Source organism: Macrotis lagotis, chromosome 8 (genome assembly GCF_037893015.1).
Source record: "Macrotis lagotis isolate mMagLag1 chromosome 8, bilby.v1.9.chrom.fasta, whole genome shotgun sequence".
Classification (NCBI taxonomy): Eukaryota; Metazoa; Chordata; class Mammalia; order Peramelemorphia; family Peramelidae; genus Macrotis; species Macrotis lagotis.
The window spans coordinates 110,641,388-110,658,726 of NC_133665.1; the positions used below are offsets into that span (position 1 = coordinate 110,641,388).

The window sequence follows — 17,339 nt, forward strand, 5'->3', positions numbered from 1 at the left end:
GGAGTATACAACTTTTGTGTAGTTTCATAAATTTAACTGCTAAATATACATGATAGATTATCCTAATAAAGTTTCTGCTTACCTGTCCATTATCTCTATTTCGTTCAACTCGTTCCTTTCTTTTCTGTCTTTGTTGCCGGGAATGGAAGGGCTCAGACACAGAACTACGGGGTTGTAAGGATGGGTTGCTCCTATCCTAAAAAATTGAAAAAAAAAATTCTTGTCTATATTGAATGAAATGGAATTTTAGTCTTCTAAATGGCCAAGGCTACTCAATTCCCATCCAAAAAGTGCTCCTGGAACTTAGGAGAGAAAAATTTCCCTTGGTACATGTAGAAATTCTGAAAATAAATGCCTTCTAGCTACTCTGGACTACTATCAAGACAGTATCCATCTATTCTATTCCAATTCAGAATTCTTTGTTTCTCTTTGTCCAATTAAAAAAAACAACAGATTATACTGGATTATTGGTTTCCTGAATGACATTTTTCATCCATCTTCCAGTTGTGCATTTGCATAGGACCATTTTGGGAATGCATTCCTTCCTCTCTTCAACACTAGAGAATCCATGTTTCTTCAAGGCTCAGTTCAGGTGTCTCTGACACTCTCAGCTCTTAGTGCTCTCTCTCTGTCTCTCTCTTTCCCTCTCCCCCTTAAATCTTCCTCACTGTGGATACACATGTTCTGATTCCTAGTCAAATCCCTGCTCTTTAATTTCCTCTCTTCCTTGGTATTCTCATCACTAAGTATAATACTATGTATTGAATAAGCATTTGTTCAACTTAAATGACTCTTTGGGCTAAGACTTTTCTAAAACTTTTTAATGGAAAAAGTAATTTTAAATGTGTGGTTCAGCAAAACACCATTTATTTCTTCTACACTAAGAATTTAAAATTCCTTATAAAAACCAGTGTTTTGGATGCAAGCAGATAACCTACTTTCAATAATTTAATTTAATCAAAGCAACTTTATATTTTTTTTTTTAGGCTTTTCTGCAAGGCAAATGGGGTTAAGTGGCTTGCCCAAGGCCACACAGCTAGGTCATTATTAAGTGTCTGAGACTGGATTTGAACCCAGGTACTCCTGACTCCAGGACTGATGCTTTATCCACTGTGCCACCTAGCCGTCCCAATTTAATCAAAACATAAAAAGCCTTCTAAAAATCTCCAGATGCATAAAATTAAATTTAGATAAGAATCAAAACACATTAATCTAAAAATTAGATAAGAAAATGCATGTCCCTCCTTTCTTTCCAAAGCAGGGAGAAATGTGGAGCTGCAAATACTCACAGACTTGGTTCTTACCAATTTCTAAATTGCTTCATTTTGCTAAGCTAGTATTTTTTTCTTTTTTGTTACATGGCTCACTGGGTAAGATGTATTCAGAAATGAAGGTAATATAAAAACAAAATATATCCCTAAAATTACAAAATAAAATGTTTAGTTGAAAGATAATAAATTAAAATAAAATAGTCTTGTACCAAATTTTCTACTGAAATGTCTGTGTTTTCTAATAACTAAGATTATGGGGCACTGATAGTTCGATCAAAATTTTTTTGAAAAGTAAATAATTCAATAGTAACACAAGGCAAGACCGAAATAAGAATAGCATTTAACCAATAATTTTACAACTACTAGCAACCAACAATGTATAAAACTACAGGAAAAATATTTTGTATTCTTTTTCTCCTCTGTCACTGCATTCAATATCAGGCATAAAATAGCCATAAAAGTTGAAAAATTTGAATGATTTTTATAAAATTTTTAAACTATTTCACAAAAAAAAATTAGATGAAATCAAATCTGCTGAACAAATTCTATAGAGAGAAAAATCCCCAAATTTATCAGTTGGAGTAAGTAACCTATGTTCACTAGAAGGCTTAGAGACTTACCAGGATAACAGGAACAAACGGTTCTAAGAGTTTTTCGGTGGAGTCCAAACTATCCTGAAACAAGAAGGCCTTGCATTTTCATGAACAAACAAAATAATCCAGAAGAAATCATAAGCAGCTTGAAACTGGTAACAAAGTAGCCCTCAAAACTTACATGAATGTAAACTGACAGTCAAATAAAGAGTAATTTTAGTCCTGTATTTCACTATATCTTCAAAGTCCTTGGATACAAAAATCTTTTCCTCACTATTCCACTTTACCTTTGCAAGCCTTTATCCTGATAACTTCCTTTTCATAATTAAAAATATAATACTTATAAACAATTAAGTTTTCTTTATTAAATAATTTAATATTTTGAACTATATATCTTCTCTAGAAGCTGACTAAAACTTGCCCATATGGTAACAGAAATGCACTGAAGGAAAAATAATATTAAAAACTTTTCAGAACTACTGAGGGACCATGAAGGAGGAAGATAGGAAAGGAAGAAAAAGAGGGAGTGAGGGAAGGCAGATGGAAATTGAAGCAATTGTCTACAGTTTCTCCCTCTTTACAGTAGTAAAATGATAGAGGAATCTAAATACAAATTCATTATAAATCACTTGATTTAGTTTTTATGTAATTAGTATATGAAATAGCTGATTTTTCTTTTAACTTCTTTTTAAAATAGACCTAAATGGGGAGGCTAGGTGGTGCTTGGGGTGGCTAGGTGGCGCAGTGGATAGAGCACTGGCCCTGGAGTCAGGAGTACCTGAGTTCAAATCCAGCCTCAGACACTTAATAACTACCTAGCTGTGTGGCCTTGGGCAAGCCACTTAACCCCATTTGCCTGGCAAAATCCTAAAAAAACAAAACAAAACAAATAAAATAGACCTAAATAAGATAACTTGTATTAGATTCAACTGGTCCTTCCTACTGTATTCTGAAGCTGAGAGTTGACAATGGTTCAAAGGTTCACCTGGCTCACTGGTTTAATGTCTTTGTGTAGGGGCTGCAGAAGCTTCATTGTGTCATTCTCTTCATCAGTGATCTCCACAGAAGTCTGAGAGGGAGCTGGATTTTCAGGCTTGGTACTAAGGTGCTGCCTCTCTTCCTTCACTGGGGACACATTACATTTCACTTCTGGCTCAGGTTTCAGTTGGTCAACTGGCAGTAAGACGTCACTCTTTGAGTCTCTCCTTGCAGGGGCAGGGAAGATGTCAATATCCACTTTGCTGATAGTTGCTAAAGAGTCTCCAGGGCTCTGCATCTCATTCTTGTTGGAATGACTCTTAGGACAGGTTATTTCTGAGAGACAAGCATCCATGGATTTATCCTGCGATAGACATTTTTCTTCAACCTGCAAACAATCTTTAAGAATTATTATGGTACTATTATCTTAAGGAGTTTTAACAATCCACATTAAAGTGTTCAAGATAAATTAACTTCATTACCATGATAGCTTTTGAATATGGTTTTAGAAGTAATGCGTTTACTTATAGGACATTCTTTAGAAAAGTACAAATATTTCATATATAAAAAAATAGTATATCTGTTATACCCTTAATTTGAACAGTTCTTTTAATATGTCCTTTTAATAGGAACGTACCTCCTTAGGTGTCTTGGAAAGCTTTGAGAAATGTTGTGGAGAGATGATTCTTTCATTGTCTGATACAGTTTTTACTGAAATAATTTCAGCAGCAGGTCTGGTTTTAGGGTTACCATTTTTAATATGGCTTTTGGAAGTTCTCCTTCATAAAGAGGAAATAAGGGAAATATATTAGAAAGTTGTTTCATTCAATGAGGCAAGAGTCAAACATTGATTTAAGTGCCTACTAGATGCATACCTTGTGCTAGCTATGCTGGGAATACAAAGACAAAAAAAAAGAATCAAGTCCATTCTACCAGGGGAAAAATGTGCACAGATCAGAAAACACAAAAATAAGCTGGTGGTACAGTGGGTACAGTAGTGCAATCAAGAAGTCCTCAGTTCAAATTTAGCATCAGATACTTCTTAGCTCTGCACAGATCCTGGGGAATTCACTGAACTTGGATGCCTCAGTTTCCTCATCTGTAAAGTGAGGATAATAATACTCCTACCTCCTTGTGTTGTTGACTCAAATGAGATATCTGTAAACTTTAAAGTACTATATAAATGTTAATTATTATTAATCAGGTAGATCAGAGCCCTTTCTTTTTCCAGCTCTTCTTGTAAAAATATTTCTTTGGTTTCTCACTTTTTTAGTAGTCTAAACACAGTGTGGTGCAGGAATAAAAGTTATGGTCATGAAGAACTGGAGGCAAATTCAGGTTCTGACCTGCACTGAGCCTAAGGGGGGGACAAGAGTCATGGCCACAGACCTATGACACCCCAGTGGACACATGAGTCTGAAGGGCAGGAGTGGAGCTCCCTTTGCCATGAAGGGCTACAGGACATCACTGATCTCCATGTCCAGGGTCCGAGACCCAGGTGAAGAAGGGAAAGAAGATCGGGCATAATGTGCTCAAGTGCTCTCCAAAATGCTCCCTTCCTCCCTTAAATGGCCTCATTCTTTGTCTTCTACTCTGTCCCCTCCTCACTGTTTATTCCTGACCTCTAGCATGACCACTCCTCCCTTTCTGCAGGACACATATACACACAGGCATACTCGCGTGCACCCCACCCCACACACACAACAGGATTCTTGATCAGGTTTATTTGGAAATAGACCACCTCTGAGGACATCTTTCCAACTTTAAGACTCTAATCTGGAAGAAAGTAATAGGGGTAGGTTTGGGATGGGATGGAGAACTGACACTGAGGGAATAAGGAAAGGCCTCCTTTAGAAGGAGGCACTGAAATTGAACTATGAAGGGTCTTTAGAGGTCCAAAAGGCAACAGGGAGGAAGACTGCTTTAGGATAGGGGACAGACTGCACAAACACAGAGATGGGAGAAGGACTGTCATACACAGCTAAGTCAGATCAGTTTGGCTGGAACGTAGAATGTATGAGGCAGAGGTAATATTAAAACAGTAAGTGTGTTAGATTGTATTAAAAGAGCACATTCCCTCATTCTGGGGGTCAGGGTCTCAAAATTTGTCTGCTTTCTCTTGAAGCCCTCACAGTGGACAAAATCACAATGCTGGGACAAAGCTAGCATTCTAGACCTGGAGTTAGAAGGGGTGGATTTAAACCTCATCTCTACTGTTTACTCTCTGCGAAACCATGGGCAAATCAAAGTCTCAGGTTCATATATTTAGTGTTAGAAAGGCCTTGAGAAACCATCTAGTACAACCCTCTTCTCAAAGGCTCAGAGTTGTGGGCCATCCAATGTCACTAAGATAGGAGGCATACCCATCCCTTCAAATTTTAATACAGGTTAATACAGACCAAAGCTACAGATGTGGGAGTAGCTGTTTGGGGAGAAAAGTACATATGAAATCTAATGGGAGCTTAGTTTTCTGAGGAATCCCTCATAGGGTTCTTCAAAGACCTGAGAACAATTATTAGTTATCAACAAATGCAAGGTGGCCAAACAATTTAGTTTCTGTCTGGGCCCTTTAGATTTTCAATTTTAACAAATATAAATATCAGCCAAAAGTCAAAAAACAAGAGAATTTAGTCACCTAAGTCATTCCCTGTGAAGATTCGGCTTTAGATTCCTACTTAGAGAAAAATTAAAAATATAGATGCCTTACTTTACTGAAACTATTAAACTCTTTAGCATAGATTCTTATATGGGAAATATCTTACGCCTTTGTGACCTCCAAAAACAAAGAAATGTGGCGTTTTATGTAGGGTTGCCTAAGTATGCTTCTCACAGAGGGTCTTTCCTCAGGCTTCTTACTCAACATAGTTTTTATCAGTTCTGCCAGTTGTGGGCTATAGTCCTTTGGCATTGGTGGCAGCTGTAGGGAGAAACAACAGGACAAAAAGGACTCAGTGCTGGACGAAAAAAAGTAAATAATCACCAAGAGTTTCCAACATGCATTTATACAGCCACCAAGTTGATCTAAACGACATAAAACTGTTTTGGATGGAATGACAAGTTTGAATATTTACAATGACATAAGTTTTTACATCTAATCTATAAATAGTTTAATGAGATAATGGGAAGATGGATTAGTCATGTGGTGAGGACAAGGGGTGAAAGATAGCCACAGTGTCCCCTGATCTCTATAGTAGGGGGAGCCTTGCCCTCACCCAGCTTTGGTGGCAAGCGTATAATGTTGAATTATTAATAATTAAATGCTGTGATACTTAAAGGGCTTGCTCAATGATATCACATAATACACAATAATATTTTCTGCAGTTCTCAATTTAGGAAGAGATATAACTTGTATTTGATAAGGATTACTGTAGAACAAAAGCAGGATCATACCCACAGGGTATCTTATTTTCAATGACTTTCATTTAATATCTATATCAAACTATTGTTTATGGACAAAACACTCTCCCAAAATTCCATCAAATCTGTATTGTTGAAGGGCACCTGTTTTCAAAAAGCTACCCTATTCTTTAAGCGAGCCTTACAGATAGGACACTAAAAGTATCATCAGTTCACTTTCCCCCTCTAACCTCACCTTTCTTCAGGTGAGGTGCATGTTTTTTCTATTCACTCAACATCAATCAGGACTTATCCAGGAAAGTGGCTATTTGCAAAACTAATAGATCTTGTTCCCAATATTAAATACAGTCAGTTCTAGACTTGTTTTTTACCTTTCCTTCAATAATTCGATAAACTAAAGAATTCATGTCTTTCGCATTGAAGGCATGTTTCAATGTTGCCATTTCATAAACACAGCATCCCAAAGCCCACACATCTGACTGAAAAAGAAAAAGAAAACCTTCAGCATGATTTCATTCTAGGCTTCTTGATTTTTATAATAAAAGACGATTTTCCACTATTCAAATTCAAAGACAATGTAGGGTAAGTTGATAATGGTAGTCCTTCCCTACCTTATAGTTGTAGGGTTTGTTTGAGAATAATTCAGGACTCATGTAGTAGGGGGTCCCGATGAGTGTACTGGCCATATCATATTGATTCTCTAATACTCGGGCGATCCCCAGATCACCTACTTTGATGATGTTTGTTCTCGTTAAGAAGACATTCTGAGTTTTTAGATCCCGGTGAAGGATGTGTTTTTCATGTAAATACTGTGAGGGAGAAAGAAAAATTCCATTAGTAGCACACAAAAACTCTATTTATTTTAGATCATTGTTTTGGAGGGCTCTGGCTATAAAGATACAACAAAATTTTTCTTTGTAATAATTATTAGATAAAAAGACAATGGGGGCAGCTAGGTGGTGCAGCAGATAGAGCAACAGCCCTGGAGTCTGGAGGACCTGAACTCAAATTTGGTCTCAGACACTTAATAATTACCTAGCTGTGTGACCTGGGCAAGTCACTTAACCTCATTGCCTTGCCAAGAAAAAAGACAATGAAGACTCTTCAAAAAAAAGAAAATTAAATCCCACATACATTTCCATTAAAGTTTATACAATTTTTAGTAAGACATGCTTTTTCCCAGTTAAAAAAGGACAATTGTAAAAGGTGAATTAAAAAATGTTACATTTTAGAATTATACAAACCCAGTTAAAACTATTCTATTTCTTCCACCAAAGGCAAGAAATACAATTTGTATTGGGGTATATCAAGCCAGTATCATAGATTTAGAGATAAAAAGAACCAGAGGAATCATCTAGTTCATTTTTAATTTTACAAAGGAGCAAAGAGAAAAAAATAACTTACCCAAAGCTACATAGGGAATTAAGCAATGAAAATGCTTTAAAAAATTTAAATCTCGGGTTTTTTCCAACCCAGCATGCTGCCTCTGTTAAGTGACTTGCCAAAGTCCACACAGCTAGGTCTGAAGCCGAGTTTGAACTCAGATCCTCGACTTCAGGGCTGGTGCTCTATCCACTGGGCCAACTAGCTGTCCCAATTTTCTGTTTTTGAACTGCTCTTTCCATCTGTAGAAGAAAGCCCAGATTGTTATAGTTTCATGTGTATTAGTTAACACCCAAACCTTGCTACCTTAAGGCTAATCTTTTTTAGGGGAAATGGCTAACTGATTATGAGTTTACTCAGTCATTTCTATCAAAGGAAATTTTTATTCCTAATATGAAATCTGTATAACGCAAATCCTGTGTCTGAAATCTCTCCCTCATATTATCTTCTATTACCTGAAAAGTTATTATAACTATAAATTTATTCAGATAAATAGAAATGCAAAGCTTTTATGGTAAATATGACATCTAATATAGCTGGAAATACTGGCAAAATTAGTGCTAAAGATCCCCTTTATTTTAAATGCTGGAAATATTCCTAAAATATAGAATGTGTAATAAGTTCTAAAACATATAAATATATAAAAACATATAAAACAATATAATAGATATTTCCTTACCTAATTTTTTTTTTGTTTTGCAAAGCAGTGGGGTTAAGTGATTTGCTCAGGGTCACAGAGTTAGGTAATCATTTTTTATTTTTAGTTTTTTAATGTTTACAAGGCAATGGGGTTAAGTGACTTGCCCAAGGTCACACAGCTAGGCAATTATGCATCTGAAAATGGATTTGAACTCAGATCCTCCTGATTCCAGGGCCAATATTCTATCCACTGCACCACCTAGCTGCCCTCCACAGCTAGGTAATTATTAAATGTGTGAAGCTGAATTTGAACTCAGGTTCTCCTGACTCTAGGGTCGTGTTCTATGGACTATGCCACCTAGGTGCCCCTTCTCTACCTAATTTAATAGACAACATTAAACAATAATAATCATTTCTTCAGGCCTGATACTATCATTAGGAAACCTGATTATTGCATCCTGCATTCCCATCCAGGGCCCACACAAAATAGTCTGAGACTGCTTTGTTTTCAAGTGTTAGTGGCAGTGGTGGGGCACAGTGCATACAGAACTAGATCTGGAGTCAGGAAGACCCAGGTTCAAATCCAGAGGCAAACACTTACTAGCTCTGTGACCTTGGACAAATCACTCCCCAGGTGGAGGTGAGGATCAGTTGTGCCTAGGACCCAGCATAGAGCAGCTTTTCTCTGAATGCCACACAATATTATGTCATTTCTTCTTTTTTATAGTTTTCTCTGTTGAGCAGACCTGCTTCCAGCCTCTACTCTGCTGTACAGTGGGGAATCAGAGCCCAGTATACAAGAATGGTGGCTAAATTAAGAACCAATAGGTCCTGAGGGAGGGCAGGAGGTTGAGGTTATGCGCCTTAGGATACCTCCTCTGATAGCACAAGGCAGTGCAATAAATGTGCCTTTCACTGATTTTTTTTTTTTTTTACCAACTTTCTGGTTCTTGGTAGCATTCTTAATAGTTGATGTTGCTGGATAGTGGCATTACACATATGTTGCTGTTTGTAGAAGGATAGTCCCCAAGGCAAGAACCAGCTAGTTCTCCTATATGTGTTTTTTTAAAACAAGCACCCTAAGGATTTAACAATTCATGGCCACATTGGAGGGCAAAGAATTTTAAAAAGCTTTACTTTAACTGTAGCAAAAGCCATGTGTCTCTGCCAAATATCCTTTTTTACAATATAAAATTTTAACTGGTTTTTCATGAATATTTATAAAATTGCAATTCAGCTGAAGTCTTCCACAAAAAATCATTTGAAATTCTAAGGTCATAAAGAAGGACCCAGAAGATGGGATGTTGCTGCACTGGATTAGTACCTGCAGGGCCATAGCGATCTGAACAAACCACTCCACCACTTGGTTCTCAGGGAGAAGTTTGCCCTTCTGTTCTTTGAGTTTTCGATAGAGATCTCCCCCTTCACAGAAACCCATAACTATGTAGAGTAGGCCATCTCCTCCTTCCCAAGACTCTCGATAGGTGACGATGTTGGGGTGCTTCAACTGAGATAAAAGCTGGGCTTCTTGCTCAGCAGCTTTCCGCTCTCGGCTGGAGACATTTCGGAGGTTTAGTTTTTTGATGACATACTGCAAGGAAAACATACTTTTACATATATGTAAATGCATGTGTGTGCATACATTCATGAACAAGCACTATTTCTAATTCTTTTAAGTGTTTGTGGTATGTTAAACACATTTCTATAAAATCTTGCTTCTAAAAAATTTCATTGTAAAAATAAACTACCCCATGTAACAAGGAGACCTACTCACATAGAACATCTAAGGTAGGGAAAACACATTTGTATTGTGGAAAAAAATGACAATAAGAAAATTGTAAAGAGAGTAGAACATTAAAAAGAATATGCAAAAAAAGATTCCAAATTGACCTATCATTAGTTCCACTATAATGTACGCTTTGTTATGCTTCTTTATGAAAAGTGAACTTTTCCCCAAATCTAATATGTCTCCCAATGGTGTGGAGATGACACTGGATTCTTGAAAGTAATGCCTTTGGATTACAAGCTCTGGTAAACCCTGCTGAAGGTTTGAGCTTTGAGACCATCTTCCTGTTTGTCATTTAAGAATTGGTTTAAATTTAGAGGGGCTCAAGAAAGGACTGGCTAGTCTGGTGAGCTGAGCTCAGGGAATGCTTAGTCACTAAAGCAAGAGTGACTTTACTTTACCTATAAGAATTCATGGAACAGGGGCGGCTAGGTGGCGAAGTGGATAAAGCTTCCTGACTCCCTGGAGTCAGGAAGTACCTGGGTTCAAATCCGGGTCTCAGACACTTAATAATTACCTATCTGTGTGGCCTTGGGCAAGCCACTTAACCCCATTTGCCTGGCAAAAACCTAAACAAACAAACAAGAAAAAGAATTCATGGAACCATGCACTAGGTTGTAAAAGTAGATGTAATCTGTTAGTGGAGGGAAAACTATGAAATCACAGAATCTTGAAGAAAACTCAGAATTCCCTTCACTGAATATTTTCCAATTTAGTTTTCTAAAATGCCAAATAGTTGTTTATGACTATATATGAATGTCATGCTTTATCATCTTAGTTGAAGCAACTGATATTACTATACATTATAGAGAATTTAGTTTTATTTTAAAAATTTAGTTAGTATTTTATTTTCCCCAATTTCATGTAAAAACCATTTTAAATGTTAGTTTTTTTAAAAAACTCTTAGATTTCAAATTCTCTCCCTTCTTCTCTTCCTCCCCCTACTCCCCTCACTGAGAAGGTAAGTCACTTAATACCTTATACATATATAGTCCTGCAAAACAGGACTATAGTAATGTGAAAGAAAAGACAACCCCCCCCCCTCCCCGAAAAAGCCCTCATGAAAAAAAGCAAAATTTAAAAAATATGCTTCAATCTGTACTCAGACACCATCATTTCTTTCTCTAGGAATGGATAGCATTGTTCATCAGAAGAACTTCAGGACTGTTTTAGAGCATTGTACTGCTGAGAAGAGCTCTCATCTACAGTTGATCATCTTGTAATACTGCTATTACTTTGTACACAGTACATTTCACTTTGCATAAGTTCATGTAAGTTTTTCTGAGACCATTTTGCTCACTATTTACTAAAGCACAATTAATATTCCCTCATAATCATGTACCACAATTTATTTACTCATTCCCCAATTGACGGGCATCCCCATCTTTGCCACAAGAGCTCTGTAAATACTTTTGTACGTATAGGGCCTTTTTCCTTTTTGATTTTTTAAAATCTCTTTTGTTATATAGATTTAGTGATAATATTGCTAGATAAAGGGCATGCATTTTTTAACAGCCCTTTGGGTGTAGTTCCAAATTTTTCTATAGACAGGTTGAATCGGTTCACAATTCTACCACCAGTGCATTAGTGTCATTAGCCAATCTAACAAATATGAGGTTAGAATTATTTTAATTTGCATTTCTACAATCAATAGTGAGACCATTTTTTCATATGGTTATAGATAACTATTTCATTTGAAAATTATTCATATTTTTGATTATATATCAATTGCAGAATGGCTCTTACTATAATTTTCATTCAGTTCTCTATGTTTGAGAAAAGAAGCCTTTATCAGAGAAAATTCCATCAACAATTTTTTCAGTTACTATTTCCTAATTTGTATTTCCCTCTATCCTGTTTCCTCCTTTGTTTATTTTTTCTCTCCCCTTTCAGCCCACCCCTCCTCAAAAGTGTTTTGCTTCTATCCCTCTCTACAATCTTCCCTCTCTTCTATCACCCTCCCCCATCATTTTCTTATCCTCTTCCTCTTCTATTTTTCTGTAGGATAAAATAGATTTCTAGAGCTAATTGAATAGTGTATGTTATTGCCTCTCTCAGTCAATTCTGATCAGAGTAAGGCTCACTCACTCCCCCTTAACAACCTCCCTTTTCTTCCATGGTAAAAGCTTTTTCTTACTTCTTCTATGTGAGATAAATTTACCCCATTCTGCTTTTCTCTTTCCCTTTCTCCCATTACATTATTCTCACCCCTCAACTTTTTTAGATATCATCCCTTCATATTCAAGAGTTACAAATACGATTTTCCCACATAAGAAATGTAAACAATTTAACCTTATGATTTCCCTTTCCATTTTAACTTTTTATGTTTCTCTTGAGTATTATATTTAAAAGTCAAATTTTCTGTTTTTCATCAAGAATACTTGAACATTAACTCTCTTATCCATCCCCCCCCCCCCCAAGAATTATATTCAGTTTTGCTGGGTGAATGATCCTTGATTGTAATCCTAGCCCCTTTGTCCTCTGGAATATCATATTCCAAGTCCTTTGATCCTTACTCTCATCAGAATTGGCTGAGAGAAGGAATAACATACACTATTTAATTACTCTAAAAATCTATTTTACCCTACAGGAAAATAGAAGAGGAAGAGGATAAGAAAAGGATGGGGGAAGGTGATATTATGTTAGCTCCAGGATGCTTGAATTATTTCTTTCCGATGGGCTAAAATATTTTCTCCTTAACCTGGAGTTCTAGAATTTGGCTATAATGTTCCTGGGAATTTTCAATTTGGGGACCTCTTTCAGGAGGTGAACAGTGGATTTTTTTCAATTTCTGTTCTAGAATATCAGGGCAGTTTTCCTTGATAATTTCTGGAAAGATGATATCTAGGCTCTTCTTTGGATCATGGCTTTCAGATAGATCAATAATTCTTTTTTCTTTTAGTTTTTGCAAGGTAGTGGGGTTAAGTGACTTGTCCAAGATCACACTAGACCAATAATTCCTAAATCACATCTCCTGGATCTATTTTACAGATCAGTTGTTTTTCCAAAGAGAAATTCCACATTTTCTTCTATTTTTTCATTCTTTTGTTGTCTCTGGATTTCTCAAAGTTATTACCCTCCTTTAGTCCAATTCTAATTTTTAAGGAATTGTTTTCTTCATTGAGAGTTTGTACTGCCTTTTCCATTTGGTCAACTTTATTTTGGTTTTTTTTTGGGGGGGCTTGGCAATGGGGTTAAGTGGCTTGCCCAAGGCCACACAGCTAGGTAATTATTAAGTGTCTCTCAGATCCTCCTGAGGCCATGGCCCATGCTCTACCCACTGCAAACAAAGCTGCCCAAATCAATTCTGTTTTTAAGAAGAATTTTTGTTCCTCTTTTTTAATTTGTCCAGTTCTGCTTAAGGGTATTTTTTCTCCTTATTGCTTTTTTTTTGTATCTCTTTTACCATTTGACCTAATCTATATTTTTTAGGTGTCTTTAGTATTTTTCTCCTTAGTGACCTTTTTGTATTTGACCTAAGTCTGTATTTTAAGTTTCTTCAGTACTTTTTGGTGCCTCCTTTACCAGCAGTTTTTTTTTCATGATTTTCTTGCATCCTCATTTCTCATCCCAATTTTTCCTTTCTCTCTTACTTGATTTTCAAAATCCTTTTCCAGCTCTTCCATAGCCTAAGACCAATTCACATTTTTCTTGGAGGTTTTGGATGTAGGAGCTTATTTTGTTATCTTTTTTCTGAGTGAGTGTTTTAATCTTCCTTGTCACCATATAACTTTTTATGGTCAGAATTTTTTCTGTTGGTTCATTTCCCCAGCCTATTTCTTGTCTTTTAGCTCTTTGTTAAAGTAAAGCTCTGCTTCCAGGGTGAGGGAGCAATGTCCCAAGTTCTTTTCAGTTCTAAGAATAGATGTGTTTACTTCTCTCCTAGCCTGTGCTCTAGTCTGTGAGTGACTACAAGCTCTGGAACTGTGATAAGGGTCCCCGCTCCCCTACAGTCACAATCTCTGGTGTGCCAGTGCTCTTTCTAACTCTGGGAATGCCACCCAGAACTGCAAGGCAGATCCAATATGGACAGAGCAAAGTGATTTCTGTAATCTTCTTCAGACTAGGTGTTTGACTTCCTTACAATCTGTGAGTTGAGAGCTCTGGAAGCAGTATCTTCTGCTGTTGATTCAATGGCTCTCGAAGTCTACTCCTGCTTGACTGGGGCTGGGGCTATTATGGTGCAGCCTGCACTGGACTGTGTTCCACCATCACCCAGGTACCTTTCCTGCAAACTTTCTAAGTTATCTTGGCTGGAAAAAGGTTGTTTTTTTTTTAGTGGGCTCTGCTGCTTCAGATATTGTTTTATGTTTTTCAGATATTATTTAAAGTGTTTGGGGGAGAGAGTTCAGGTGAGTCACTGTCTTTTCTCTGCCATCTTAACTTCACCTTTACAATTAGTTTTAAAAGCACTTCTTCATCCCATTTTCTTTAAAAAAAACTGTTTTACTCTAAACTTATCACTAAAAATGAGTATTTTCAATACAAAAACATAAAAAAGATTGTATATGAAAGTATTCATATCTCTTAATTTTTTAAAAAAAGGTACATCAGAAGTGGCTAGGTGGTGCAGTGGATAGAACACCAGCCCTGGAGTTAGGAGTACCTGAGTTCAAATCTGACCTCAGACACTTAATAATTACCTAGCTGTGTGGCCTCAGGCAAGTCACTTTACCCCATTTGCCTTGCAAAAAAGGTACATCATAATTTAAACCCATTACTTTCAAAACTGTCTTACTTGTTTGTACTTCTTTCTGAACTTCTTTCCTTACTCCTGTGTGTGCATTTTTTAAAAAAAATGTTTTAATGGACCTCTTCTTTTTTTTGGCGTCATTATGACTATTACTCTTTGTAGCCCCTTTCTCACTGCAGCTTTTAATACCTGCAGTTGATCTTCCGTTGGGAAAATCTGGGGTCAAATTAACTCTCTTACAGATGAACAGCCTCTATAAATTAAGAGAAATCCATTCTAAGAATTATCCCTCATCTCTGCCTTCCACTTCCTAGTGTCTTATTCTCTATTTTCAGCTTGAATCCCCACACTCAATCCTTCATCCCTTTTCTAATGCCCTTTCTTCAGCATTTCCACTAACAGTTCCCACTTAGCCCATCTCTCCCTACTTATCTTTTGCCTATTCTTTTATTAGAGTACACAGTGGAGAGAGAGATGGATGGGGCCGGGGATCTGGGAGATTCTTGGCCCCAGGAATCTGTCAGATTCGTCTTCCCGGGTTCAAATCTGGCCTCAGATACTTCCTGGCTGTGTGACTCTGCTTTAGTTCTTCATTTGCAACATGAATGGGAGAAAGAAGTGGCAAACCCTTCCAGTCTCTTTGCCAAGGAGGCCATGCCCGATGACCAGATACAAGGCCGCCCGGCTCCACCCAAGCCTTTCGGGGGGACTCCCACGGCCCCTCCTTTGTCCATCCTCCGCTTCTCTCCTACGGGTTAGGCACCCCCCCACGTCCTCTCGGTGCCCTCCTCGGCCCCCCGCACCCCGATGCTCGCACACTCCTAGGTCTCCCCACCAGGTGACAGGAGGGCCTGGCTGACGTCACCCGGCAATCCGGGAGCCCCCGGGCCCGCCCTCTCCGCCACTACCTCCTCCGAGTCCAATCCAACCCAATCTTCATCTATCCAAGTGTTGTTGGGGCAGGAAACGGGGGATCCCCTCCCCGAAACTGAGGAGACACGCGTGCGTGGCAGGCGGCGTCAACACGCATCCCCGGGGTCTTTCCGCCCCCTCCCCTCCCCTCCCCCCGCGGTCACCTGCTTGCCGTCCTGCCGGTGCCGGACCAGCGTCACCTCTCCGTAGCTACCCCTGCCCACGGCCCGCAGGAAGCTGTAGGCGGCCAGGGGCATGGTCCCCGCGGGCGGCGGCGGCGGCTCGGGGCCGAGGCGCCGCTCATTCCCCGGCGGAGCGGCGGGAAACCCCGGCGCTCATGGCCTAACGGGAGCCCGGCGGCCGAGGCCGGGCCGACGCCGCTGCCGCTGCCATAGCGATCCCGGCCCCGCCACTGCGCATGCCCGGAGGACCTACCATCGAGAACGTTCGGGCCGTTGTTTCCGGCCGGGGGGCCGGAGCGTCTCCCGCGCTGGCCCGGCACTGCCCCCTGGTGGAGGGCGGCCGCGTGGTTCCTTGCGCCTCCCTAAAGCGGGCCTCGCCGACGCTGACGGGCGGAAGGAGGAATGGGGCGGGGGGCGCCATCCTCCCTGTGCCCTGCGCGTGGCTGCGGGGGAGGGCCCGGGGCGCCTTCTGTAAAGCCTGGTCAGCGGGCCTGGGAGAGGGAGGACCCTTCCCTCCTTGGGTCCTTGTGCGCTGCTTGCCCACGCCTCCAGGGGCCGCTCACAGCCTGCATCTTTTTCCCGCCAGAATTCCAGCCCCGAACCCGAACTCCTGCCCTTACGTCATAATTATCGGTGAACTTCCCCCCCATCTCACTCTTTCCTGAACATATTCTGTGCTTTAGCTCCTCATGTTACTTCTGCCTGAAATACCCTTTTTTGAGTCCCCAAACCTCTCCAGCGGGATTATTGCCTCCTTGGTTTCAACCACTATAAATGTATTTAACAGCCCAAATCACTTTAATTTTTTTGGTGACTGCTAGTTCATATTGAACTCATTCCTCATTTAGAGGGAAAAAAAGCCTTTCTCATATGAACTGTTAACGAGCTGTGTCTTCTGAACTTGTTCAATTGATTTTTTTAAACCTAAGTGTAGAATTTTCATTATTTTAATAAAGTCTTTTTTTTCAGTCAATTTGATGACCCTTATCATGTGGCAAAACTTTTAGTAGAACTTTGAAAAACATTTCCTTATGGATGATTCGGATATGCCCAATGATGTCCAGTTGAGAAGGCAAATGATATTTCCTGGTAGAAATTCAGTTACCAAGGCTGTTCCACACATGAATTGTTGGGTTTGGAGTCACTTTGGGGGACCTCCTGGACGTTGTATTTCTCTAATAGGGGCTGCCTCCAGAATGAATTGCTTGGCTCAGACTCTTAGGAGAATGGACTCTGATAAGAGGCATTCTTTGATCTTCCCTACAAAAGAGACTTGCCACACTCTCATTTCTTTACCTTTTTGCTTTTCCATCATTCAGGAGAGATCCTGAGGGTGTAGAAGTTGATGGTGTAAGGTTCCTCTCCCTGCATTTAGGGCTATGAATGGTAAAACCACATGACTGAGGTATATGTGTGCTCATTTTTAAGTCCAATAGGGTAATGTCTGAATGATGTTGTTCCTTAACTCTAATGTAGTTAGAATGGGGTCATGGATTTCTTTTCTTTTCTTTTTATTGCAAGGCAATGAGGTTAAGTGACTTGCCC

The 17,339-nt window shown here is 39.1% G+C and overlaps 1 protein-coding gene across 6 annotated transcripts in view; it reads right to left on the reverse strand.

The window, feature by feature from the left end:
• NEK4 (NIMA related kinase 4) overlaps window positions 1–16,052 on the reverse strand; it is a 38,121-nt gene extending 22,069 nt beyond the window's left edge. Inside the window, exons 1-9 of one of the 6 annotated variants that reach the window (XM_074198193.1) lie at window positions 15,777–16,049; window positions 9,546–9,812; window positions 6,811–7,008; window positions 6,571–6,678; window positions 5,605–5,759; window positions 3,480–3,621; window positions 2,859–3,230; window positions 1,892–1,945; window positions 83–196 (exon numbers count right to left, since the gene is read on the reverse strand). In XM_074198193.1, coding sequence (XP_074054294.1) covers window positions 83–196; window positions 1,892–1,945; window positions 2,859–3,230; window positions 3,480–3,621; window positions 5,605–5,759; window positions 6,571–6,678; window positions 6,811–7,008; window positions 9,546–9,812; window positions 15,777–15,869 — 1,503 coding nt within the window. In that variant the 5' untranslated portion in view covers window positions 15,870–16,049. Of the gene's footprint in view, window positions 1–82; window positions 197–1,891; window positions 1,961–2,849; window positions 3,231–3,479; window positions 3,622–5,604; window positions 5,760–6,570; window positions 6,679–6,810; window positions 7,009–7,603; window positions 7,767–9,545; window positions 9,813–15,776 lie in introns of those variants that run through there. The other 5 variants (XM_074198190.1, XM_074198191.1, XM_074198195.1 and 2 more) reach the window with 5 other exon arrangements.
• Between the last annotated feature and the right edge of the window lie 1,287 nt (window positions 16,053–17,339).